Source organism: Aristolochia californica, unplaced genomic scaffold (assembly GCF_029961685.1).
Source record: "Aristolochia californica isolate CCGP_79_NKW_82.1479 unplaced genomic scaffold, dmAriCali1.0.hap1 SCAF_8, whole genome shotgun sequence".
In the NCBI taxonomy this organism is placed as follows: Eukaryota; Viridiplantae; Streptophyta; class Magnoliopsida; order Piperales; family Aristolochiaceae; genus Aristolochia; species Aristolochia californica.
The window spans coordinates 3,289,929-3,316,782 of record NW_027182279.1 but is presented as its reverse complement, the minus strand read 5'-3'; the positions used below and the strand labels follow the sequence as shown (position 1 = coordinate 3,316,782).

Here is a 26,854-nt window from a genome sequence, read left to right as displayed (position 1 = left end):
ACAGGCCCAGTCTCTGTAGGTCCACATGGCCCACATATCACGCTTGCGTCCAGCTCAGATTTGAAATTTCACTTCGATTCTGTTCAATTCGTCAAGTCATAAAGAAAGGTATTTAATTATCACTGTCGCCTTCTGATTCAGTTTTCCCGGCGAACCGTCTGTCACCGGTTCTTGTCGCGGCGATGAAGTTCTCGAACAAGAAGGTAAGCCTTCTACGCTTTGCCCTCTGGATTCTCGTGGCGGAAAGCGCTCTGGCTATTCGATTGCCTGAACGGGTGTCCGAATCGATCGTCAATGAGGCCAACTTGCCTTTGAAGACTGCCGTCTTTGCCCTCGGGAGCTTCTGGAGGTCCGAAGCCTTTTTTGGATGCGTCCCGGGAGTCGTGCGGACGAGTGTAGGTTATGCTGGAGGCACCAAAGTCAATCCTGAGTTCCGAAACTTGGGCGATCACGCCGAAGCTGTTCAGGTGATTGTCGTTTCTTCCCTAATCTCTTCCGCTTTGATTGTTCCTCCGAAGTTGGATTCTCTTCGACTGCTTGTTGATAAAAAAATTGTTGAGTCTATAGTTTTGGATCTGTATTCTCTGTGTTTGCTAGTCTTTTTAAGTCGATTCTTCTTATGATTATGAGTTAGAGGTGCAGATAATTGTAAATTGGGAAGAACTCTCCTTCACTTATCTGTCTTTAACTACCAGAAGTTCCAATTTCTTTCGTCTGGTGTTTTGGTGTTGTTGATCTAATTCCATTCGGCTTCTATTTGTTGGCTACTTTTAAGTCAAACTGGCAATTTTATCTCAGCTTGAATTTCTTGAATTCTAGATATGATCGATATTGATATCCTCAATTTGTCATCCAGGAACTTGTTCGGTCTTAATGAAAGGAACATAGGAGTTTGTTGCTAGGTATTTGACCAAATATGATCGTCCGGTTCCCATAGAACCTAACACTAAAATACTCCTAGAAGGGGATAGAACTAAGTGGAGTGAAAAGAGTAGTGAAATCTTGTAGGTACCCATTTTGGTGTATCTTCTCAGCTATGTTTCTTTGGTGTTACTGAGTAATGAGTTACTCCTGAGAATTGGTGAACCGATACAATTAAAAGAACATTAGAAGTCTTAGCGTACTTTTTACCATTGTAAAACACTCCCGTGCAGGAACAGAAAACCCTCCAAGGCAGAGATGACTTGATTTGAAAAGGAGTGAAGTCTAGATAATTTTAGTCCATATTTGCTAGCTGAACTAGGAAAAAGCACTGAATTTGATGACTTTTGGAAATTTTCATTCATTTTCTATTAAATATTTTATTTGAAAAATCTCTGGCAGCTGGGCTGAATGTCTATCTGGAAAGGTGTACATTCTACATAGCTCCACCACATTCGCCAAATGAATGGATGTGGAAATGTATATTGTTGACAATATGTCTGACATATTTTCCAAAAATTCAGCACATTTAATTGTGTAAAGGCCATTGTACGATCACTACAAGTTAGCACACATGTGCTCGATTTAGATTAGAGTTAGAGTATGTGCTCTATAATGTTGGTTGTAAGAAGAATTGCACTTAACTTTCTAAAGTATATGCCTGAAAGCAGTCACCTTATTATATTTGTGTAACCTAACCTGAATAACTGAATTTAATGCATGTTGAACTTATGCCTCCATGTCATCAGCATAGATAGTTATGGGTTTCTTTACAATGAATTATGACCAAGTGAGTCTTTACAAGTGAATGTCGACATCCATATGCATTTCAAAGAAAGGGGGAAGATTGAGGATGCATGTGATGAGAATACAACTGAGGGATTTTTAAAGTATAGCATGGGCATAAATGGATTTGGTCCATGGCAATAATACATAAATGACTATATGCATTTGCAATTAAAATTTTCTTTTGTGCAAACAATTTGGTGGCTGGTGTGTGGTACTTTTACATTTCGAATTACTGAATGTTGTGCTAGTTCCCCAGTATCATATTGGATCACAACTGAATGCTGTATTATTGAGGTTCAAAATCTTCCGCTTGCTTTAAATATCCCAAAGTTTTCATGAAAATAAGTGCAGATTACAATCTCATCACTCAATTAACAACAATTTTTGGAAACTACTCATATACTGTTTTCAGCATAATGATTTTTCTTGAACAAGAATGCATCATTTAGGTTTCATGACACAACTGCAGGTTGAATATGATCCCAGGATGATTCAATTTAGGAAGCTTTTGGATGTCTTTTGGTCCAGTCATGATTCCAGGCAAATTTTTGGTCAAGGTCCTGATGTAGGTAACCAGTATAGGTATATTCATCTGATAACTTTAGCAAAAGTTCTTTTTATTCTGTTTTGACCATTGTTTCTCAAATTTCTTGTTTAAGTTTTCTAATATTGTGATCATCTGTAGGTCCATAATATTTGTTAATGGAACTGAGGAAACTAGATTAGCTGCCGTTGGTAAAGAAAAAGAACAAACTAGAGATAGGAGCACTCTTGTGACTACAGAAATTCAGCAATTGGGAACATTTTATCTCGCTGAATCTGAGCATCAGGTATGGGATAGTACATGGTTACACCTATTATGAGAATCACTGATCTTACAACTTAAGTGATATTGCATGGTATTTGATAATGGATCTGCAATTATCATGTCTTGTTGTAATAATTTCTTTTAAGGTTGAGATACTGTGCTGGTCACACAATGCATGTATTGTTTGAACTTCGGAGGTTTATATGGAGCTTTAATTGTCATTATCTACAATCTAGATTGGGGTGCAGTTTTAGCTACTTTGAAAATTTTCAAATCTTAGACAGAAAATGCTTATATGTATGACTCCACCAGTGCTCCTCAATGATAGCTACTAGAGATCGAGATTGTAGAAGCAATCTGAAAAAGGAAGAACTTAAAGATTGAGCAACTTTCACTGCACACTGTTCTGTCTATCTGCTTCTCATATAAGAGAATTTCTGAAGCTCATACAGAAAAGAAAAACCAGGATTATTTAAAAGAGATGTTTATGCTCTAAAACAGGGTTCAGCCAAAATATGCTGGCCATCCAAACATCTATTTTGGTGGATCTAAGTTCGATGTTAGTATTTGCACCTGCTTTGTTGGTTAATCAGTCTGTTCTTTTTACGTGTGTTATTTTTCAGTATTATTTAACCACTAGAGTTCTTAGTATATTACTTTCCCTTGTTTAGTGACTGAATTTGTTTAATGATTACTGCAATTACATGAAAATCTTTAATGAGCATATCATATTTAGAAGTCAACCTTTCATTTTTCTTTCAAAGAGAGCTTTCTGGACAAACGTTGTTCTTACTGCTTCTCTTTGCTGTTGAACTTGATGAGGGTTTCAGTGCTTTGATTCTCTAAAGCCATCATTTTAATGAGAAACTCCTATCACTACATTGTTGTAAATACCTTAAAAAAATCATGACAACTACTTGCCACTCAATGGTAGGTTCTATATGTATATAGCTGTTTCTTTTACGTCAAGCAGTATAGATTTTAGTGCTTTGCATGAACATTTGATTGTGTCCACTTCATATTTGGTTAATGGTTTAAACTTTGAGAGCCTGAGGATGGAAAAAACCTTCTAATCCTTATGTAATCTTTAACGAACTTGCATTGCAAATGCTGCAGAAGTTCGAGCTAAAACGGAACCCAAATCTTCTCCAACTACTGGGCAACATGCGTGACGAGGAGCTCACAAGATCAAGCGTAGCAACAAAGCTGAATAGCTACACTGCAGAGCTATGTCCATCAAAGATCCAAAAGGATATTGAAGGAAAAATCAGTGAAATTTTTAGGAAAGGGTGGCCTGTATTGAGAGACATATAAAGGCATTTTATTTGGCCTATTCTTTGAAACGCTCCTCTGGAAAGAAGTGGGGTTAAATTACTCGCTCTATATACATCATGTAAGAGTAACAGCAGCGCATTTTGGTTTCCTGTATGTTTTTAACTTGAAATGTGTTAAAAAAGAAATCAAACGGCTCAATGCGTTCTTGTGAACAATGAACTGGGGCAGCATTTTGGAAGAAAAGATCTCTTCCAGTCCATGTTTTCCACTGCTTTGTTACTGGAGGATCTCAGTTTCAAAATCTAATTTAATTTCTTAATTGGACATTCTGACGGAAAAACTGAGAATGAAAATGAGATTTGAAATCGAGGGAGGACTCCCAATATTTTATTACATTGCTCAGGTAGACAATCTTCACTTGAAAGCTAAGGATTCAAATCCTTAATTGGACAAACGACATTAAAAAAATTAAGTACAAAGCCATTCACTTGAAAGCCATTCTTTTAGCTTTTGACTGTCATGGTTTGTCTCCTGCAGACAACCAAAAAAAAACAAAAAACGAAAGAAGAGCAATCAAGAAGTCTTCTGCTCTTAGGCAAAACCTAATTAAGATCAAACAAATCAAAGCTCATAGCTCAATGGTGAGCCTTGGCCTCAGCCTTTTTTTGTGACTTTGCCTTTGCCTGCAAAAGAGAAACAAACATGCATCCGGATGTCAGTCCAAGTCAATGAATCAACAAAAGTGAAATCATCAAGTTAAATACGATCTTAAAAGGTGTAATAGGAATACCAACACGATCATTATACTCTCTTTCGGTTTTTCTTTTATTACCAGGAAGGGCATTAAAACCAGATACAAATTGGATGATATAGTGCTTGTTACCTGTTCTGTCTCCCTCTTCTTCCAACTCCACCCCCACCCCCGGACGTTCCCGATAATATACCATTAGTATGCACACCATCGATTTTTTACTTTCAACAAAATTGTTTTTGCTTACATGGAGTACTGGTAGAAAAATTTAATGTAAACAATAATAGGAGCATATATATCACCAGAGTTCTTCTCATCCTTCCCAAAATGGAAGGGCTTTCTCATGCAAAGGTGCAAAATAACTCATCCTTTCCTTTCAGTCACACAAAGCATCTTGAAAACAGCCAAAAACAAGACCTACCCCAATACAGAAGACCAAAAGACCATCACATGAAACAAAGAGGTTCCTTTAAATGAAGCCACTACAGTCTTCTGTTATAGAAGAGCTTGGCACAAGACATCAGATCATGAAACATGACAGGAATGTAAGACTTGTATAGTACCTCATTCGATAGAAAAATAAAGAAGTCAATACTGATTACAGGGTATTGAAGGTGCAATTGTATGTAGATGAAATGATAGACAACATTTATGTGTTTCGTTAAACTTTTTCTTTTAATAGAATGCAATAATATCTGCTCGCCCGTGAATTGTCTTTTCACAAAGCAAGAAAAGACCAACTACAAGCATGCACAAATAACTTTAGCTTATGATAATGTTGAGGACCAACAGCTGAATCTCGTTGGACCTCGACCGTCAATAAGCATAGCTTGAGATGGCTGAATATGCTCTCTAAATATTTTGACTTGAATGACTTGAATATTGGGAGCAATTCCTCCCTAAGGCAGAGAGTCAGTAGATATAAGAGGCAGGAAAGATTTCCTATTTCTCGTGAATAAAGGGGCATATCAATTGTCAAAGAATCAGACAAACAGTGTCAAGATCAGAATCAAATGCAGCAAAGTTATGAGAGAAAAACCAAAAGAATAAGCAAACAGGGGCCAGTGCCAGGATTAGCGAGGTTTTCTGGTGGCAAAAGGCTTAAGCTTGCATAGAGGGCAATCTGAAAAGGTCATGGACTCATCACAATGCGACTTATGAAGGCATTGCAATTCAAGGCAAAGATCAGATTGCTCTACATAAATGAATCGGAGTTCCTAATGTAGTGACAAATGAATCTGGAAGAACCTGCACCTCATAGTCCATGAACATACTTTCGTTGACCTATACTGGAAAGATTCACTTTTTCCGCCAAGATTGAACCCCAGTAATGTAAAGATACAGAAGGCCTTTGCTAAGAAGGCCCTCATCTAGTTTATCACTACAACGAGAACTAATGTTTAAGAAAACTTAATTATGGCAACCAACTCTCACCTTACCACGGCTTTCCCTACTTTTCAAATCCTAAAGTGAATTCAAGACTTGGGAAGAAAAAATTAGGTGTTTCTAAGAAAAAGAGAACGGTTTCAGAAAATTGTGTTACCAACCCTAGTATGGCTGGAAATAGGTGTGCGTCACACATAGAAATCAGCTTCTAACTCTCTCCAAAGTAGTCATCAAAGTCGTCGACATCCACATTAAAATCAAGTCTCCATGAACAAGATGCAAAACCCCAGCACCTAAAGTGGGATCAGACCTGACCACTGCTGCTGCAATAGATATATCTCACCACATAAACGAAACACCAAACCCAGTGACCCAATAACACTAAAACCTAAATGAGGATCGAATCTTAATCCACAACAAGGCATCGGACTTAAACAAAAGATCCAAAAACTTAACAGTCTGTAGTGTAGAAATCATCTGACCCAAAAAAAAAAAAAAAAAAAAACGAAAGAAGAGCACGGGAATAGAAGAAAACGAGTGGAATCCACCCACCTTCAGGTACGAAAGCTTCAGGCTACCGTACACAAGACCAGCGGTGAAAGCCGAAGCGCGCGCCACCTGCAGATGAAGAGCAAGACCCATGAGAATCGAATAAGTCGCACATAACCATGGATAGATGGCGAAAACGCAAGAAGGGGAATACTTACTAGAGCAAGACTGCTGGTGCCGGAGTAAGGACCTGCTGGAGGCGCCATTTGAGTTCTTCCTATGTCAATTTCCCCTGCAAATATCTGGACTGAGATGCTTAAGGGCGATGACGAGCCAAGGTCTTGATGGCCACAGGAGCGGGGGAAGACGCTTAAAACCTACTCCCAGAAGTAGAAGAGAGTTCGTACTCTCGGTCCTCTTTCGAAACCCGCGTAACGAGACTTCACGAGTATTGCTTAGAAACGGATCTTCTTGGTCGGATCCGGAATAGATGAGGCAACTCTACTCCTCCAAGCCGACTCGGAAGGTTTCAAAGGTGACTCGGCGAGTCTACTCACCGAATGGAAAACCAGGGTACAGTTTTCAAACTATCTTGTTGAGCCACTGAACCTCCGAAGTGTTAAAATGTGTAATATAATTTGCGAAGAAGAAGAAGAAGAAGAAGAACAACAAGAACAAGAACAAGAAGAAGAAAGAAGAGGAAGAAGAGGAAGAAGAGGAAGAAGAGTGCTGCACAGTATTCATAAAGAAGATGTTAAATACCCAGTTTCAGAAACAACTAACAAAAGGGAGGTGCAAATACAGAAACAAAGAATTCGATGAAGAAACCGTTGAGATGACAATTTTGATGAAGAAACCAACGTAACATGATTCTTAATCAAGTATTTTACGCAAGAATATTAACTCCATACTCTGTGTAAATCCATGTCGTCTCCTGGTGCAGATGATTCTTTGAGGAGATCATCCGGGAGGAGTTTATCTGCAAAGAAATGGATTCTTGCATTATGCAGCATCTTGCTCCAGTCTAGTCGATGAGAAAACGCTGGTGAAGAAAACCGCAGAAATAGTAGATCTTGCAGACCGTCTTCCTCAAGAACCATGAAAAATCTATTCCTGGCTTTTAAAGATTTGAACAAGAAAAGAAAAGACATCGGCCGCTGAACCCTCAGCCGCTCTTTGCGCAAGAAGACGAACAGTCTAGGGGAATCTTGGTGCGAACACGTCGAACAGCAGAAGTCTTGTCGCAACAAATCTGGTTACTCGCCGGGATGAAACCCTTCGCCTCCTTTATTCAAGAACACGACCATTAGTCTGGGCGGGCATGCAGGCGCATTTGGCTTGATGGTGAAAGATAGCCGAATCGGGTTCTTGGCAGCGACGGAAGCGAGTAGGCGGAGGCTGCAGCAGCCGACGTAGGCCGAGGCGACGCGGGAGGGAACGTCGAGTCTTTTCTTCTCTTCCTTCTCTCTGTAATTGAGCCAGACAGCCTGCAAGCTCTACTACTCCTGAGATTCCCTTCTTCTTCCGCCTTTCAACTGATCGAACGCATGCCCTGACGCAGGCCTCTAATATATATATCTGACGAAGGACATGAAAGTTACACTGTTAGACGATTTAATAATTTTTTTACTTTGATTGTCCTTTTTAGTCCATGGTGTTCCTTTGTGACCTATTAGAACCTTAGAACCTGAAGTCCTTACTATCTTATACCAACGTATGGAAACAGAAAATTAAAATGAAGATGACACTCTCCTTCCTTGCATAAGTCTCTTTTAGCTCTGGAGTAATCTGTCAGTCCGTGGAAGACGATCTATTTTGCTGTGCCCTGTTGCATCATCTAGCATTTTCCAATTGTTATTTTGATTTGTAGTAAAAATGGCTACTTCTGACACCCACCGTTCCCCCCGGTCGACATCCATGACGCCCCACACTAGTTTGGAAACTAGGTCGCCCCTTATAGGATTCAAATGCGGAACATGGTCTTTAACTTTGATACCATGTCTAACGCCTAACCAATACAACCCAAAAGACCGGTCTGTTAGGTAGCAGAAAGTACAACACTTTTCCAAATACCAACGGTGGACGAAACCACTGCCAACTCTGACACCCACCGTTCCCTACCTCTTCCGCCAGGAATCGAACGCGAAATGTGGACCCAGCTTTGATACTATGTCAAACGCCTAGCCAATACAACCCAAAAGACCGGTCTGTTAAGTGCGGAAAGCAGAGGGAGAAGGCATCTATTACTATTGCGCAAGAAGACGAACAGTCAAGGGGAATCTTGGTGTAAACACGTCGAGTTTTTTCTTCTCTTCCTTCTCTCTGTAATTGAGCTAGACAACCTTCAAGCTCTACTACTCCTCGATTCCCTTCCTTCTTTCTTCGGCCTTCCAACTGATCGAGCGCATGCCCTGATGCGGGCCTCTAATATATATATATATGACGAAGGACATGAAACCGTTATAAGAAATTTGAAAAGATATATCAATAAATAACATGCAAGGGACCCTGTGAGATCGATGTCACATTATCACAACAACTTCAACTCAAATTATGATTGTTTCATATGTTTAAAAAAACAACAAGAAGGTTAAACTCTCCATGACCTGACTTGTAAAGCTAGTAATCATTTGAGCCTTCAAAGTAATGGGGTGTTCTTTGCATGTTCTTCAACACTTTCCTTTATGTGTATGCCCTCTTTTGTGGCTCTACAAGTAGATCATTTGAATAAAGACCGACATATGAGTACTTGCTCTACCTCTTTTATTCGAGTTTAAATGAGCAATATCCCATGTGTCATTATTTGCCTCAAACAACCCTATCTCAATCCCTTTTGAATAGGTCAAACTTCGAAGGAAATATCTAACCAGTTAGCGCTTGTGTGCGCCCCTGCGTATATGTGGCACTTCCAATTGTGTTTCATGCTCCCATAGCCATAACAAGGATGTCCTAGTCGTGTTGCCGTGCCAATAAGTTGCAACCTCCACTTCAAATTGCCATAGATCAACATCCATTTGCCATGTAGCTTCATTCTCAAGTAAGCCTCGCCATTTCACCAAACATTCCTTATAATATGGCGTGTCCCATCATCGTGCCTCTCAATCGGCAATGATGTAGTTCACATTGTAAGGAAATATGGTGGGCACATCTATGGGATCTCAAAGTCCAATGATGACTGAGGGGTCTGGGGGATCTTCATTATAATGTTTCAAGTTACTCACAAGACACAAACAGGCCAATAATTGCAACCAATAAGTGATGTTTCCAACCCTTTCAATGATAGAAAATGGTGTTTCACAAGAGAAAACTTAGATTTATTATAAATTGTGATCTCATGAAGGGGTCGTGCCATGCTCTTGTGAAGAGGAAACTTACGGCAAATAGAGATCGAGGGAGCGAAAGAGATAGGTGGTTGAACCACCTCTAACCCCTAAATAAATAAATAAATAAATAAATAAATAAACAATATAGAGCATGGGTTATTCTATATAAATAAATAATTATTTTTCATAAATAATTAAAATAATAATTAAAATATTATATTTTATAATTTTAAATTAAAATAATATATAAAATATTATATTTTATAATTTAAAATTAAAATAAATAAATAAATAAATAAAAACACTTCCAGCCTGAAAACCAAACGAGTGTGATGTGCCTTGTGCGGTAAGAAATAGTGGACGCAGGAACCCGATATTTCATGCAATCGTGTAATCGAGACCGTTAAAATTCGTGAACGGAGAAAGGGAGGGAGATCGCTCTACAAAAAGCAAGAGAATAATGTCTCCTCTGTGAGACCCTGTAGACTTTACGCTCTCTGGCAGAAGCCAACCAGTGCTGTTTCAGTATAAAAAAGGGGGTGTGCCGTGTGGCCGATAAACGCTGCGTGGGGGATCCATCGTGGATCGGAAGAGGAAGAAAGATTCGTCGTCCATCTCGTCGGTTCTAAGGAGAGAGAAGTGGAAGAAGATGTCGTCGGAGAAGGTGCGCGCCTCCCACCTACTCATTAAACACCAAGGCTCCCGGAGGCCGGCCTCTTGGAAAGATCCTGACGGCAGCGTCATCAAGAACACCACCAGAGATGCAGCTGTTGCGCAGCTTAAGGCCCTCCGGGAGGATATCGTTTCGGGGAAAGCGAAGTTCGGGGAATTGGCGGCTCGCCACTCCGACTGCACCTCCGCCAAGCGCGGTGGCGATCTAGGTCAGTGTTTTTTGCTTTTGTAATTTGCATTCCGAATGAGACGAGGATATCTGATCGTGCATTTTTTTCTCTCTCCAATGAACGACTGGTTGCTTTCTGATTCTTGGTACCGGTTGAGACGTATTTTTTACCTTTATTTGGCGTTGTTATTTTTCTCTCTTAAATGGCCTTGGGAACAACTGTGTTATGTGGAGTTGATGGAGTGGTTGCTCACTGTTATTTCCTTGTCGGCGGAAGATGTGCTTTTATATTGGGGCTGATAATTTTGATTTGGTTTGTTCTGGGTCTATCACCTCTGCTTACCCTTTTCTTATTGTGTCGTTTTCCTGTGGTCGTTCTACATGCTTGTTAAAATTACTTGAGGAGTTGTATTATCCAAAGTCTGCTAGGTGCTTGGGACGGTAACATAGAGAATTAGGTTTTTGGTGCTTAGGTACAGTCACTCGATGGCTTGGTTTAGTCATCAGGATACATATGTAACCCCTGAGGCTTGTTATTTTGTTCCTTCTCTCCTTTTATGAATTGTAACTCACATTAACGCTAGTCTTAGCCTTTTTTTTTTATGTTAGCTATGATGTTAATTTAATGTCTACCCTGTCAATTTCTTAGCCTCTGGATCATTTTTAAAGAACAGCATTCGTAGCCGAAAGGAATATGCTCCTCTATGGCACTCTTCTTCGCAGGCTCTTCCTTGGGGTTGAGAAATGGTGTTCAAACCCCAAAAAATTCGGTTAAATTATTTGAACTCAGCATCTTATTGCTGTGCTGATTATTTATCTTTCCAAATGTTTCAGTTGCTCATACAGTTGGATCTAATAGGCTGATAATTTGTGCGATTCATATCTTTTTATTTGATAGGAAACGTTTTTAGTTCTATGTCCTTGCATAGGAATTAAGTGTATGGGCAGCTGAATGGCTTGCTCTAATTGCACGTAAGCATGTGTGGTTGGTTTTCTTAGCTGGAGGGATTTTTTCTTACTTCTCTTATTACGAGTTTAGCATTCTCAATTTCAGTGTCAAAAGAAAAAAACAATGGCTCAGATTATTGCTGATATGTGTTACTAGTTAGTGTTCTAGTCATTTCTAGAAACTCTTTTGGCAATGATAGATGCTGAGTGCATTCTACACGTGCTGCTCTAGATATATGACAGATTGATGATGCTTTACTGAGCAATGTGAATATTGCATTGTTATAAAACATATAAGTTGATTGTAGAATATTGAAAAAACAACAAAAGGAAACAAAATTTTACGATTTAATGATGGTGGTTGGCTTTTCAGTGGGATACAAAAAAAAGTTAAGAATACTAGAAAATGGTGAAAGAAAAAAATTCGATGATGTATTGATTCTGATTGGTGTTATTGGGTTTAAATAGAATTAAAATGAAGATAAAAGATTAAACAAAACAAATTGCATGATATATTGAATATTAATCCTAAGAGTATCGCGGGCTGTTAATTCCATTTATGCAACTGTGTGAAACACATCAGAGGCTAAAAAGTGTTGATGCGCTATAAAGTTCCATGAATTTATTTATTCCAGAAAAAAATGAGTTTGTCATGAGTAATCACTTACGAGGATAAGCTTTCAGAAAAAAAAAAAATCAACCATATAAAGATAGGAAGCGTTCTTGCCAACTTACTTTGTTCTGTGTTTTATGTCATGACAAAAGCTTTAAGTGAGGTGAGTCATGTGCGACATCAAGTGTTTAACTTGAATGATTTTTGTTTGCTTGCACTTGGGTCTTGCTGGTAATGGGGGGTTGCTGCTTGGTCTGTCATTTTGGCTTTAGGAAATGCCTATGGAAGTTGGTTGGTTACTTCCATGTATAAGTGAGTAGGTAAGCATATTTCATCTGAAAAGGTTTATGGAACTTGGTTTTGCAAGGTTTTGTGGTGCTTTAAGTTATTGGTGTTCTTTGCTCAGTGAGTTGAGCGCCCAAATGTTTGACACCTACTTTGTGAAGTTTGGAGTGTATTTTATTCATTTTAACATATATTACTTCCTCAAAAGAGACCAACATGACATCTGAAAGAGAAGAAGTGGTCCCAGGGTGGAGATAGCACAAATCAAGCAAGAGAAAACTTAATTGTGCTTGGTCTGTATATACCCTTGGGTTACCAGGAATCCAATAATTTCATCAAAGACAACTGATTTTCTGGAAAGGAACTTCCCTTTCAACACCTGGAACTATGTGCTACATGGATTCCTATTTAATGTCTTGAAGCAGGGAGGAGTTTTGGCAGAAGAAATTCATTCACAAAAACAAGTTGGCAGATCCATCAGCCCTATTTTCTGACTTTCTTCAATTCCTTACTCCTTTTTGGATCCATGATGGTAATGTGATGTAACTTTAGATGACTGGAACCAAGCTTCACCATATCTATATTCTCCGATGATGATTCACATGTCACAAGGTTGTGTGGTTTCACTTGAGAAATTATAAAATGCTCTTATTGGTATTATTTTAAATGGTTAGAAGTTTGTCTAGCCGTTAAATATCTTCCTACAGATCTTTGCTCCATTTGATTAAGAATCTATGTCATTCAGTAGTTCAATTTTTCTGGTTCTTCTTTACGCCACACGCATCAAGCACCTCTCCTAGTTTTCTCTTTGGAACACAGAAGCACTGATTATCAGAGGAAAGATTACTTTCAACCAAAGAACATGAACCAAGTCCGGGTACCTGTCAGCAGAATTTCTTCTTTTCGAGTCCACAGTCAGCCTAATTGTTTTTTTTTTTTTGGAGCTCACTGAGCATTTCTAGACCACGAGACCCAAGGCCAACAAGTTAGTATTAGTTTTTCTTGTTTTCTGCTGAAGGCTGATTGTAATCAGAAGATGCTGCGTGCATGCAGATAAACAAGAGACTCATTAACATAATTGTTGAACAGGAATGCCTTCGTTAGGATGCATATCTACCTTAACCTGAATGTACGGAAGACACCTGATATTTGAGCTTAGTGACCTGAGCCTCGGGCTGGCTACCTTTGGTCCATGCTTCTCCAGGTTGATCTGTTGATTTAGATATTTCCCTTTATGTCCTGTCTTGCTTCCGTGGTACATAGCATGGCTGAATGCATATTTCAATGTTTGTGATGTCCAAATATGGATTTCTTTTAGTGTTGTAAAGCTTCTCTTTTTTATATCTTCATGTGAAACACTAGTCGTTATTTTCTTTTCGTTTGCTTTATAGTAAATCATTCATGGCTGTAACGATTGTTGCAGGTCCGTTTGCTCGAGGTCAGATGCAGAAGCCCTTTGAAGAAGCAGCTTTCTTACTGAAAGTTGGCGAGATCAGCGACATTGTGGACACTGATAGTGGGGTTCACATTATCGTCAGAACTGGCTGATTATTTAGCTGGGCTTATGGGTTCTTCAGCACTCAAGAAAACCTGGATTAATTTGAAAGTAGTTTTTACTCTTCGTTCCATTTTGCATCATTAACGGAGCTATGAGTTGATGCTCAGAATGTAAGCGAAATATATCACGTAAGAACAGTTGTGTGTGGATTACTGAAATCCGCGATGCTCAGAGTTATTTAAATAAAAAATGAATGTTATAATAATATACTTGTAAAAACTTCCTTTGGCGACCAAACGAGCTTCGGAGCTTTCAACACTCCTCTTCCTTGTGATTATTCACTTATATTTATTGGTTTGACTAATTTAGGAGGATCAACAAGTTTCTAGACTCCAATTTTATACATGGATGTATGTCTTCCTCTATTGTTAGTGTCCACTAATCATAATCCACATGAGGAAGTGCTTCCTCATTAAGTATAAGGATCATAACAAACGTCTTCATTTATCATAATTGTCTCTCTAATGTATGCATAAAGTTTTAATTTGGTTATGTTATCATAATAGAAACCTTTCACATATGAGATAGTTCTTTTAAAAAAAAGAAAAAAATCTCAATAACCCTTGGTTATGTACCCTAGACATAGATGCCATAGAAGTGATTCATTTGCCATGACAATGGAGGAATTTGAAACATTTAATACTACATTTCCATAGTGTTGGACTCCACACATATCTGAATTTGTAAATCCACTTCATTGTCATTAAGAATGAAAAGTTTTCTATTTGAACGTTAATTGGGGGAAATTACTAAAGAGAGGGGGAGGAGGGACCTCTCTTACTCCTAAAGATCAAAGGGATAATAGCTTCCTTCCTCTTAACATTCAGTATCATAAAATAACTCATTTCAGGATCTTTTAAACCAGAGATGATACATCCAAACACACTCACCCACCAAATCTTTTACAGAGCCATTGACGCTCGTCATTACCCCAAGCTTTTGATTCATTCAACTTGAGTATAGACGGGATGAGAGTTAATTTGTAAAACAAGAGTGAACCAACCATTTCAAGCTATCAGAAAATCTACCAGGTAAAATTTAACTCTTTTTACCATTTGGATAAGATATTAGACTATAATCCAAGAAGTTATTTTTCATCTTTTAAACTTCTCAGAGGTTCCTCCTGGGGAACGTTTCCAGAACAAAATCATGCGATGGGATGACCAAATAAATGAAGATATAGGGCCTCAAAAAACTGCTGCCATAGAAACACCATGACAGCCACTGCACCCCTCGATAACCATCCCAACCAATCTCCAGAGCTCTTTTTTTCTTTTTTCTTTTTTCTCTTAACTCCTTCCAGCAATCTCTCCCTCCAATTTCATTCTTTTTTCACTTTGCACCTCTGGAATACTACCCACACGCTGCTGAAAAGACGAGTCATGTTGGTATGCACAATTTACTCCATGCCTACAACCCTTGGAGGTATTAAAATATATGCATGGCTTCTGTATTTTACCTCTTGAATCTCTTGCTTTGGGATTCTGTTGTTGAATTGTTTCCATATTCAAGCCTAGGTTATGGTAACTTTGTCGTTTGCCACGCTGAGGGAGGGTCGGATTCTGCGCTTCTGGTCTCTCTTCCCCATGCTGCTGAATCAGGCTCTTATAATAATTTATGTCCTTCACAACTGGGGTTGTGGACAAGGTGCTTGTTGAAGTAAGGGGGGTTACAGCAGATTGAGGGTCCATAGGTAAAGCAGGTGCAACTGTACTTGTCAAGGAGTGAAAATGACCCGACACTGCCGGTTGAGTAAATGTACTGCTTGGCAAAGGTGTGGAGGCTGCACTGGATTCTAGCAGGTTGCTATGAACAATCTGTGATGGCACTGGCATGGTAACTGAAGCAGTCACTGGGTTTGAGACGGGGTTTGTAGTCATTTGTGTACATGTGGCAGGGGTTCCATAATCTTTAACCAAATGATCTATAAGTTGTGGGTTACTAAGAATTTTGATGAGCAAGTCACGGTCAATTAAGCTTCCTGCCTCATTGGTTCTCATTATGGCTGTGAAGGCTGCAGTGGCAGCTGCTACGACATCTGGCTCAGCTGCAGAGGAAATTTCAACAATGGATTTCTCAGTATCGAGTGGACTACAGGTCAACGGCCGAATGGTGTCATGAGACTTTTCAGGCATACCACTCCTTGAGTCCCTTGATGGATGCAAGTTACTCATGTCAGGGAAACTCTTGGAAAAGCTTTGCAATTCTGAGGTTTCAAACAGGCCGATAGATGGGCTCAGATCTGATTGGTCCACTAACTCTTCATCTTCAACAGGAGTTATCGGAACAAGTGGCGTGTGAACTTCATCAAGTTGATAACTGAGAGCATCTGGTGAAACAGAAGGGCTGCATGAAGAAGAAAGAAATTTAGAATACTCATAGATCAATTACCCTATGCCTCAGATGTTCAATTCAGAATAGCAGAGAAAAATAACTTAAAAGAATGATATAATACAGTCAAAAAGATGACAAACAACAATTAAAGTGCAGCAATGAGAATTAATATGAAGTTGGATGTGGAACAAAAGGAAACGCTCTAACTTATCTATTTAAATGACCATGTCACTTGCTCACTTATGACACATTATGATGTGCAGCACATGTAGAAGTTGAATGAGAAATGACAGAACAGACTGCAGTCCATTTGAAACTACATGCCACTTGCTTATCTGTGAGATATATGAGAGCATTTCAAAATAGAGACATGTACATCCATGAGATGATCAATGTACTCCATCGTCTATGACAATTCCAATGGGTTCAACAGATAAAGATAGGACAAGATAAACTAATTTTCCGCATACTTTGGAGGAATAGCAGATGGCCGTGGATAAACTGCTTCCAGAACTCTCATTTCCCGCTGGTTTTGTGCCTCAACTTCTTTACTTTCCTCTCCAGCAACTACTTGCCAAGCAGAATTCAGTAGCAGCTATAAATTAAAAAAAAAAAAAGAATAAATAACTGAGCAGAGCAGAGGAATTTAAGGCAGATATGCCAATTAAAACATGACTTTCTCACAGGAAAACTTCAATATTCTGAAGCACAAAGCTTACAGCTTCTCATAATTTAGTAGAAAGAAGAAATATAAACAAAAAACTTACTTTAGGAGGAAAGCTCCACTTGATTGTGGGGATCCTGGGGGTGGACTGTTGTGGAGCTTCAAAACCAGGAGGGCTATGTTCTTCAGTTCCTGCTCCCATGGAATGCAACATCCATGATGCCTTTGCCTGGAGGTGATCTTGAGATCCTGATCCTGATTGTGAAGGTGCATCCTCTGACAAAAAAAGTCTAACCTGCAAAAGAAACAAAGTATGCTTTTAGCTGTAATGTTTCAGCAGTAGCAATCTGACAGAATTTTGTGAATGATTGTTCTAGTAACACTAAACAAATCAATCCAGTTAATCAAAAAGGGCCAAAAAGGGCCGAAAAGAAGCAAGGAAAACTTGTTCAGTATTCAGCCAAATGCATATCTAGCGCTAGATTTTTTCTTCTCATTGTTTCTTTCCTGTTTTCTGACAATGAGAAGATGCATTGGATTAAAAACAGAGTTTGAGATAAGGTCCCTCAAGAAAAATACAGAAAGAAGAACAAAAATATCAGAGAAAAAACAACAAACACATAAGCACAAATGCAAGGCTCTGTAATGGCAAGAAGAAGGGAATCTCTAATGTTTTGCTGGAAGACCTCCAGAACAACCATCTAGCAGGGCCTAAATTCCCTCCAGAACAACCATCAATGCCTGATTGTACCATCCTTAAGAGGGACAAGGGGGTCTACAAAAGAAATCGGCATGCATCTGTCACTAATCAGATTGCTGAACCAGGTCAAGAAGGGAAGTTAACATATAAGATAGAATTCAAAATTTTCTCAAGATGGCAGCACAAACACTAAGGAGCAATGAATGACAAGGTAATCTGCAGTTTCTTCAATACTGGGCCAAAGTTCAAGCAGCCCATTAGCAAATGTAAAGAGCCGACCAACAAAAACTGGTCACGGGAAAGAGTCCTGCACTTATCAGGTGCACCAACAGTAGATTACAAGCACCAGTGGCTCCATCATCCATCAGGCCCAGATGAAAGGTTAGATCCCAACCGTTGCCAATTGACAATGTTAATGGCAGCCTGCACAGTAACAGAGGGGTTTATGGGCCTGGTTTCATAGGGCTGGAAAAAAATTAGCAATGGAGGAGTTGGCTATATAGGTGTCATGCCACAAGCCAGTCAAGGCATCGAGAGCATTAAAATATATAAGGTGATTATCTGATTCCCAAAACTCGCTAATTGAAATATTAAACATAAACAATCTCACTCACTAGACACATTGAAATAGCAAAAATGGATTTGCTCTGGCAGGTCCTAATTTTCCCCTATCAACTGTGGTATTCATGAATGAAGAAAAATAAAAGCAGGAATCTAAAGAGATTATTACATGATTCTGGGAAACAACCTTTATGGAATGGAATCTTTAAAAATATCTTAAGAAAAATGAAACATTAGAAAACATCCCCTTAAAAAGGTGCACTTTAGTTAAAAGCAGTTTATTTATGGCTAAGTGCAAGTAGCTATTTTTTATCTTTATAGGTAACTCCCAGTATGTAAAATCTTCCACCGAGGCAATAATAACAAGAAAGGAATACAAAAGGCTAAATTACAGAAATAGTGATAGGAACCACTCCAAGGAAGGATAACTAGGTCAAATCAGTTTACTTAGTAGCAAAGGTATTTTAGTCATTTATAATTTGTATTTTCAATGGAAGCATAATAAATAATAAGGAAACCAAAAAAGGACGTTTTTCATTCCTCGCAAAGAAAAACTACCAGGGATTAGCCCCCTCAAAAAGGGCTAGTTATCCATCATGCTTAATTTGATTGCAATTTTCCCAGCTTTCAGCAATATTTATTCTTCATTACAAATTTCAGAAAACCTCTCAAACAAAAGCAAGAAGTATCATATCAGTCAAAACATATGTAAATACTGTTATTTAAATAAGTACAGAATTCTAATAGGGATCTAAATGCATGAGAAAGGAAAAGGGAAGAAAACAAAGAGAGAAAAAAGAAACTTGGGTGGGGTGGGGGGGAGGTTGTCAATATTGCCCATTAGCTATAGCCATACCACTAGAAATAGCAACATGTACTAAAAAAAAAAAAAAAAAAAAAGGAAATAAGAAATAGCCATAAAAAGCTGGAACATTTGATAAAAAACATCTGTACAGGATAATGAAGGATTTGCTCAATGATGTTAAATACTGCTATACACTATAACTGGGTAGAATAAGTAGCAGCAATTGCCTAAAATGTGACCCCAAAAGATGTCCATTACCCCCTAGAATCCAACTTGTTATCCAAAATAAACCGTGTTTTCCATAAATGGGTATTCTCAGCTTTATCCATGTATTTATTATGAGTTGTAAGCCATTAATCAGAAAACATGAAGACCTCCAAATGGTAACTCAACCAACCAAGGGCACTCAGATCTCAAGTTCATCTGGGCTTATTAAATCTCCTTAAAGCTGCTAGTATTTATTTTTCAGCTAGATCAACGTGAGAACCAAGAGAACCATAGAACCTCATATCATCAAGAATATTCCAGGAGTTGCTCATCCAAATATCAGAACGGTGAGCTAATTACTGAGCCACACTACAAAAACGATCACCTCATTCTACCAAACATCTTCTCATACAGCAACTTCAGCCAATCAGCATTACATTTTTTTGCTATTCTTAAATGCTTTCTAGTGCATCATACCTATGGACGTACAGTGTAATACACTTTCCTATGGTACTGAACTCCAATCAAAAGAATACTGGAAAGAACATTTGGCATGCAAATAAAGGGATCAATAGATTATCAATTGTCACAGCTTCTCAGCAATTCCATCAATTTCTAGACTGACACTCTTGTATTGGAGAAGCGATCGATTCTTACTCAGTTTCAGTTTCAAGTTTTTTAAGAACTATGTTTGAAACATAAACATAGCTATACATAGAGATACTTTGTTCAGATGAAAAATGTGACAACACCACAGAAGAAAGTAGAAGTTTAACGCTTAATTCCACTATTTAGAACTCAATAGACAGATAAACTGAGACACAAAGAATTTCCAAATAAAGCTCCACTTAAACCTGTCTATTCAATGAATTCCTCAGATAAAATTATGGAAAATTTACTTTCTATTATGTTCTGGAACTACTCTCTAGGATAAGGTTGAATGCCAAAGCTCCAAATTACATCAAACTGTGCGCAACCTATACTTTGTCAAATTTACTCTGAATTGTTCCACGCACAAAGCCTTGATATCTAGAGGCCTGAATGGCTAGTTCAACATGCACCATTCAACAGCTACACAATTCTAAATAGTGTAATTGCTATGCACCTTAAGTAGTGTTTAATGGAACAGACATGATACCTCTCTCTCAGATCACGATACCTTCAGATCCATCCATGGAGAATCCCAATGCCCAGAAGATACTGAAAAGTTAGATCATGACGAATTGACTTTAACTAGCTATACACGCAAAGGTAGTTCTTGTTGGAACTTTGAACTATGACCAAAACTTTTTTCCAAAACTTCTTCAGGTCTGACAAATTAAAATCATAATTCCAATTTCCAACAAGAACTACCATTACAAGTGGGACCAATTAAAATCAATTCGTCAAGGCCTGACTGTTCAGCAATATGCAATGAGCTAAAGGTCTATGAAACTCATGCACAATTAGCATTGGAAGCTGCTGATTTGCCTGTACGAATCGCAATGGAAAGGAAGGGATTCAAGGGGTGCTATATGGAGTTTACAGCTTATAGCTTGTGTGTTGTTTTGCACTCCAATAAGAGCAATAGAGATCTCTTATCCTCAGTGGCAAGGCTCTCACTTGAAGCAAAATGGAATGAAGTTGTAAAACATGCACTTGCAGTCTTTTCAGCTATCAACCTCAAGAACTATGGTCCTCAGGCTTTACAAGGCAGCTCCCTACTTGGATACATGCCAAAAGGATCATTATGAGCAAAAAATGTGGCTTGATGCTGTGAGTTGTGTGCCTCGTTCTTTATTGACTGGCTGTCCCCGTTGCTTTCATTGCTAGGTTTTTGGGCTTCTAACATGTTGCAAAAGCGGAAGCAAATGATGAGAAAGAAACACATGGAGTGGAAGAATGTGAAAAATGGGTAAGGACACATGGTACAAGTATCGTTTTAGACAACAACAGAGAAAACAACTAGATACACAGGCAACTACATCCGGTCCATACATGCAAGAACCAAAGGATGTCATAGCCCATGGAGATGCAAATCTTGCTGTAAATCATATTTAAACACACCAGCCACCATCACATAGTTAAAAAAATAAAAATACACAGGTTGACTTCAATTCAGAAAATTCTGCACCACAAACTGCATATTGTCTGGAGTTGAAAAACAGGAAAACAGAGAAAATCAAAGATGACTAGAGAACTATCAGCTCCAAGAGCCATCCATGTTAACCTACAAATTGATTAATGTGAACCAAGCCAGGAGAGACAAAGATTTGAAAACTTGACAAATAAGAAAGAAAGAACTGATTTACTACAACCTAAACCCTAAATCTTGGGGTTCCAGTGTTACTCTATCCTTGAGGCTTCCATGACTTGGGACACGTTTGTTTAGGCTCTGTGTGTTCATTTTGGACCCACCATATATCAGGACTTCAATGCAGCTCTCACCAAATTGCACCAAGCAGGATTAGTCCAGACTCAACAGGCCAACTGTAACAATTAAAGAATCAGATTCATTGGATTGAGAAGACTTTAGTAAGGCACTTTTATCAATAGCTTGAAATTGGAGACTTGAGATGAAGTTTGGATGTTTCACCAACAAACTCACAAAGGCCATCAAGCATGCAAGAATGCAAGAGCAAAAAAACCAAGGTGCACATAGCCAATCTTAAGGCCAGCAACCGGGTTCTCTCCTCAGCCACAACCAAATTCGACTGTCACAGCCAAAGGGGCAAGTGTTGACACTGGCAATCACTCCTTCAAGCAGTTGACAATAGCAAAGATGGAGTCCCACCACTCACTAGAGCTATGTTTTCGCTCCAATGATAAATTCATCACCAGTCATTGCTGAAACAAAATTTAGCTCCATATTGGTGATGAAGAAGAGGCTGATTCAGACAACAAGGACTGATGCAAGCAGCCATTCAAAGCCAGACCTTGAGGATAAGATTCTTCAAGGCTAGGTGGAATGATAGGACTCATTGTTTAACTTCAGTAGTTGTCATGGGTATTTGGGTGTAATAAGGGGGTCAAAGGTAATATTATTATTAACAAAATAAGCTTAAGGGTAAGGAGAATAAGGGTGGACGTTGGCCCTCCTAGTTGCTTATGGGAAAAGGAAGCTTTGATAGCAATCTAAGTATCTAAGCTAAGTAGGACACTATGTAGAAGGCAATTAACTAAACTAAGAGTAACTCTTGATTTGGATGAAAGAAGAAGTGGGAAGGGGCAGCTAGCTGAACCCTTGCTTTTTTTCTGTTTCGTGTCTGCTTGCTTGCACGAGTATCTGAAACAATCCAGCCCCACTATTTCTTCCTCCTTGTTCAAGCCTGATTACTCTTTGTTCCCACCCTATTCAGTGGCTCTAGTACAGGATACGTGAAACGAAAGCTCAATAATGCACCAAAGAGGAGGGTCTTGCAGTTATTGACAAGTGATCCAACAACCAACAGAGGAAGGCTGAGTAACATTAATGGAACTAGTCAGCAAAGAAACAAAGAGTAAAGTGAAATGGCTGAAAATCATTCATTTTAATAACCCCTTCTTTTGGGATAAAACTAACATGATGATCTTTTTAAAAGAAAAGCAATCATGATGATGAACTAAAAATTCAACATTTTTTTTGGGCCAAAATCAAGTTTGCTTAGGCTGGTCTTCTGATGATATCATTGCAGCTGCTCCCCCTGGTTGCAAGGAGAACAAGCTCTTAACTGTGGTCAAGATCCTTCCGCAAAATGGGATTCCACTCCATGGTTTCATTATCTGCTACACCCAAACTTAAGAAAAACTTGAGGAGCAGCACTTTCCAACTTGAACTTCCCCAGAACATTGTTTTCTAAATTTTTGTCTAAAGTTTATGTCTAGTTCTTACTGTAAATGACAAGACAGATGCAAGAATGCAACTAAATCTAATAAAAAGGAAGGCATAAACATTCAAGAAAACAAACATTGGGATTTTATAACTACTACACACTTAAGGCAAGAGCCAGATTATATTGCTCATACAACAAATCTTAAAGACTCTGCACAGAAGAGAAAGATGCATATTTTCCTAGCCTCACACATGTGAGAAACTCATCATTTTCTTTTCCCTTGGAATGGCACACACAGCTGGACATGGAGACAATAACTAAAGAAGCACAATGCTTTTTCCCCTCATACGCATTAACATCAAATTAAGATATGGAGACAGTGATGAGATAACCTTAGACAACTCCAAAATATTTGAAAATTAAAAAAATCCATTTTCTTAAAATTTTCTTCTAAATTTCTTACTGGTTAGCACCAACTTGCAAAGCTTCATCTAGATGGATCTCTTTTCAATCCACACCAGTTTCTTACATCCTCAAAGAGTCCTAGGCATCTTAGTATATGTGTGCTACTTCCAATTCTAAGGACGTATTATCAACTGTTATGGGGGTGCTTTTTTTCTTTGAAAAGGCATTCTTTATTTTAATTGATGGATGCCTTTTTTCTTTATGACAATGTTTGCTTACTCTATGTTAGTGAATTGTAAGCTAGGGTATAATGCAGGATGATGAAAATAAAAAATTCTAGACAAAATAAATATGAGTGGTTATGCAGCTTGAAATGAGGTGGATCAAACTTCTGACTGCAAATTTAAACACGTGTATAGAGGTACAAGGCTGATTTTATAATACTTCTATCCACAGAGAAGGGCGCACTTCTATCCTACATTTTATCTGACAACAGAGCTCCAATTCGAGTAAAGAAGCCCCTTCATGACCACAGTGAAGGCAAACAATGAACAGCCCTCATTTTATAAGTGACACTCAAAAAATATGGTTTAAAAAATAAAAATATGAACGAATAACAAAGAACGGTCTACTATTCCTTCTCTCAAAACTTTTTTACTGAAATAAAATGAAATACAGCCACAACTTCGTCTAGCAATGGCTCTCAAAAGTAACAACCTTAGTTAAAGATATTCAATACTTGATATCAGGGCAATTGAGGAGCCTTCAACCGATTTCTATCTATCAACAAGTTTAGAAAGCATTCGTAGAGATACAGTGAACTTCTTGAAGCAAGATAAACATAAAAAAGACATTGTTTCTTCATTGTCCCTCCTCAACCAAAAGGCTTCATTTTCTCAAGCTATTGTGTTAATAGCTCTACAAAGACAGAAAATATACAAACCAAGGCAACAACATGTCTAGCCACAAAATATCAACTGACAGATTTCAATAAACATCACTAGTATTCTGTCTGCTTCCCCCTTTCCTCAATGCCTGAAAAGAGAAGACACCATTGCCAACCTATGTCCTCTATCTCCCCAGCTTAGAACCATGTTTCCAGTTTTATCTTATTTTCCTGTTTCTGAAGTAGTTACCAGACTAATTATACACTTAGCACACTCATTTTTGTGCCTCTCTTTTTTGCATTAATTGAAAACTACAATCCCTGTTTTTTGTTTATCTCATTTACCCTTTTAAGGGCAGCTCCAGTACCATTTACACTCATTACTAGCCCCAAAAAACAGCTTCTAAATTTGCCTTTCTGTGCCACATTATTAAAAAATAATTTACATGGTCAATCTGACATTAATTAAAGATAAAAATTCACCCCAATAACGAATTTATAACGACTATTGTCCCAAAATATGTCTAGTGTTATTATACTCAATGCGAATGTTTACATTTGTCTTTATTATGGGGGAAGAGAATCTCTTGCTATTCTTGTCTCAACCTGAACAGATAGAAATTTTCAGACATGGGAAACAATGTAATCTTGCACAATTCATGAACAAACAAAAAAAACTTTAGATAATGGAAAAGAGCTAATCATAAAGCTTGTATTCCATCTGATCCTGCAAATGTATGCAACACAGTATTTGTTTTGAATGTTAAAGTTTGATTAACTCTTTTTTCTTTCTTTTATCTTTGTGGCCTATTTCCAATAATTTTAAGTACATTGTTTGGCTGTATTGGGTGTCCTCCAAGAAATGGGAACAGCTTCCATACAGCTAGCTCATGTTGGTCTTTGTTGTTGATTGTAGATGGTTCATTTAAGGTATAAATGAACTTGAGTCATAGTATCATATAATGCCAGAAACTATATTACTGAATAAACTTTGAAGAAACTTACTGCCATGGTACTAATTTGTGCAAACATATTTCCTAATAAGTAATTTATTCAGCAGTCAGGTAATTTGTTAACTTGAGCAGACAATAGCCACATCCAGATTACGCATTTCCTTTTTCTGTTATACATTTTTTGGTACATATAATTTTAAAGGCAAATTTCTATCCCTTCGTGGTGTCTTCAAATCAATTTTGAATTATTACCAACAGAAATTTTTAATTAAATATAGACAGCTTTTTTATATAAAGACTATAGAACAGCGTTTTATTTTAATTTTTCACAGTTCAGATCACAGGAATAATGGTTTGAGCATAATTCTTGCACCAATTAATTTCACGTGACTCCATTGTGTTTAAATGGTGTCCTTCCAGGTTTATCCTTTACATAGTCCTCCGGGAAACTGTTCAAATTCTTGCAATTATAGTTTCGGATCTTCAGTCACAGCTCTTTCATCTCAATCTTTTACAATATGATTTTTAAATAGAAACATGTTTCCAAATTGGAACTGACGAGATATCACCTGAGCTGATGAACAACTGAGTTAATCTGCGTCCCGCCAGATGAAGTCAATTTAGCATTCGCGCCTCTTAATCCAAAATCATGATGTTTTCAACTTCTTTTGTATAGATATACATCTTTAGATATCATGCACACAAAAACTAAAACCCAGTGAACGGATTTTGAAGAACAATAACATATTAGTGAGCTTCGCGAAAGTGCAGGACAACGTATATTTCAAGAAATTAACTTAGTTATCAATGAACAACGATTTTTCTATTAAAAAAACGACATCGATGGAAACAAAAAAAGAAGAAAATACAGTAAACGAGAACAGAAGAATAGCGAAAAGAAAAAGAAAAGTAAAATGCAATCAACAAAAAACCATTGCCGCTTCTTGCACCGATATAATAGATTCAAAACGGTAGAAATTCTTTGACTGAGAGACGAGAATGCACAAATTAGAAAAGTAAAATATGAAAAATACCAGGCACTTCATAACAAACTAAAGATATTATTCTACCTGACATAAGTTTACATCTGGTGGCCAAGAAACCCTTTTCGACTTCTGCGATCTCGCCATCTCTAGAGTTGTGTGGTCCGATCGTCCCAAAATGGGGAACAAACAGAAAACGCTCAAAAATATCAACGATCGTTCTTGCTTAAAAACCCGAATAGATTCAAATGACAGATTACCAGGGTTAGATAGTGAAAGGAGAAGAGAAACCCAGCGAGAAACTGAAAACCCTAGGGTTTGAGCAGTCCTCCTTGCGGCTCGAGTTTCTCTTGTTCTCCGTTTTTCATTCTTTTAATTTTTCTGATTTTTCGGGTACTTAAAAAATTAATACCCAAGAAGTTCCAGACGCCCCTTTGGACCAAAAGTTCTGGACGGACCCCTATGGGCCCAATTTTATCGGCTACACCTGTGGCCTCCCATACTTTCCTAATATGTGACCTTCTGGCCCCGGTTGGAAGCTGGGGCGCATCTGGGTGGGTTAACTGTGGAATCCAGTC

The 26,854-nt window shown here is 38.2% G+C and overlaps 3 protein-coding genes and 1 long non-coding RNA gene across 6 annotated transcripts; 2 read left to right on the top strand and 2 right to left on the bottom strand.

Moving 5' to 3' along the window:
* Positions 1-129: 129 nt before the first annotated feature.
* Positions 130-4,061, top strand: LOC137939263 (peptide methionine sulfoxide reductase A5). Its single transcript, XM_068784497.1, has 4 exons — positions 130-467; positions 2,180-2,292; positions 2,396-2,540; positions 3,635-4,061. The coding sequence occupies exons 1-4, from the start codon at positions 183-185 to the stop codon at positions 3,830-3,832; spliced, it is 741 nt and encodes a 246-aa protein (XP_068640598.1). The 5' UTR covers positions 130-182; the 3' UTR covers positions 3,833-4,061.
* Positions 4,062-4,134: 73 nt separating this feature from the next.
* On the bottom strand, positions 4,135-6,823 carry LOC137939522 (uncharacterized). The gene is made up of 3 exons (XR_011109949.1): positions 6,638-6,823; positions 6,483-6,548; positions 4,135-4,476 (listed from the first exon to the last, which is right to left on the bottom strand). It is a non-coding gene; the product is annotated as an uncharacterized lncRNA (long non-coding RNA).
* Positions 6,824-10,221: 3,398 nt separating this feature from the next.
* On the top strand, positions 10,222-14,192 carry LOC137938808 (peptidyl-prolyl cis-trans isomerase Pin1-like). The gene is made up of 2 exons (XM_068783848.1): positions 10,222-10,623; positions 13,853-14,192. The coding sequence occupies exons 1-2, from the start codon at positions 10,392-10,394 to the stop codon at positions 13,975-13,977; spliced, it is 357 nt and encodes a 118-aa protein (XP_068639949.1). The 5' UTR covers positions 10,222-10,391; the 3' UTR covers positions 13,978-14,192.
* Positions 14,193-14,656: 464 nt separating this feature from the next.
* Positions 14,657-26,630, bottom strand: LOC137938899 (zinc finger CCCH domain-containing protein 6-like). 3 transcript variants are annotated; one of them, XM_068783996.1, is made up of 5 exons: positions 26,537-26,630; positions 26,364-26,425; positions 17,089-17,280; positions 16,792-16,916; positions 14,657-16,333 (listed from the first exon to the last, which is right to left on the bottom strand). In XM_068783996.1, exons 2-5 carry the CDS (start codon positions 26,421-26,423, stop codon positions 15,277-15,279), a joined length of 1,434 nt encoding a protein of 477 aa, XP_068640097.1. In that variant the 5' UTR covers positions 26,424-26,425; positions 26,537-26,630; the 3' UTR covers positions 14,657-15,276. The 3 variants fall into 3 exon arrangements, with proteins under 3 accessions (XP_068640097.1, XP_068640096.1, XP_068640098.1); XM_068783995.1 differs by having other exon boundaries at positions 26,364-26,630; XM_068783997.1 differs by lacking the exons at positions 26,364-26,425; positions 26,537-26,630 and adding an exon at positions 25,863-26,014.
* Between the last annotated feature and the right edge of the window lie 224 nt (positions 26,631-26,854).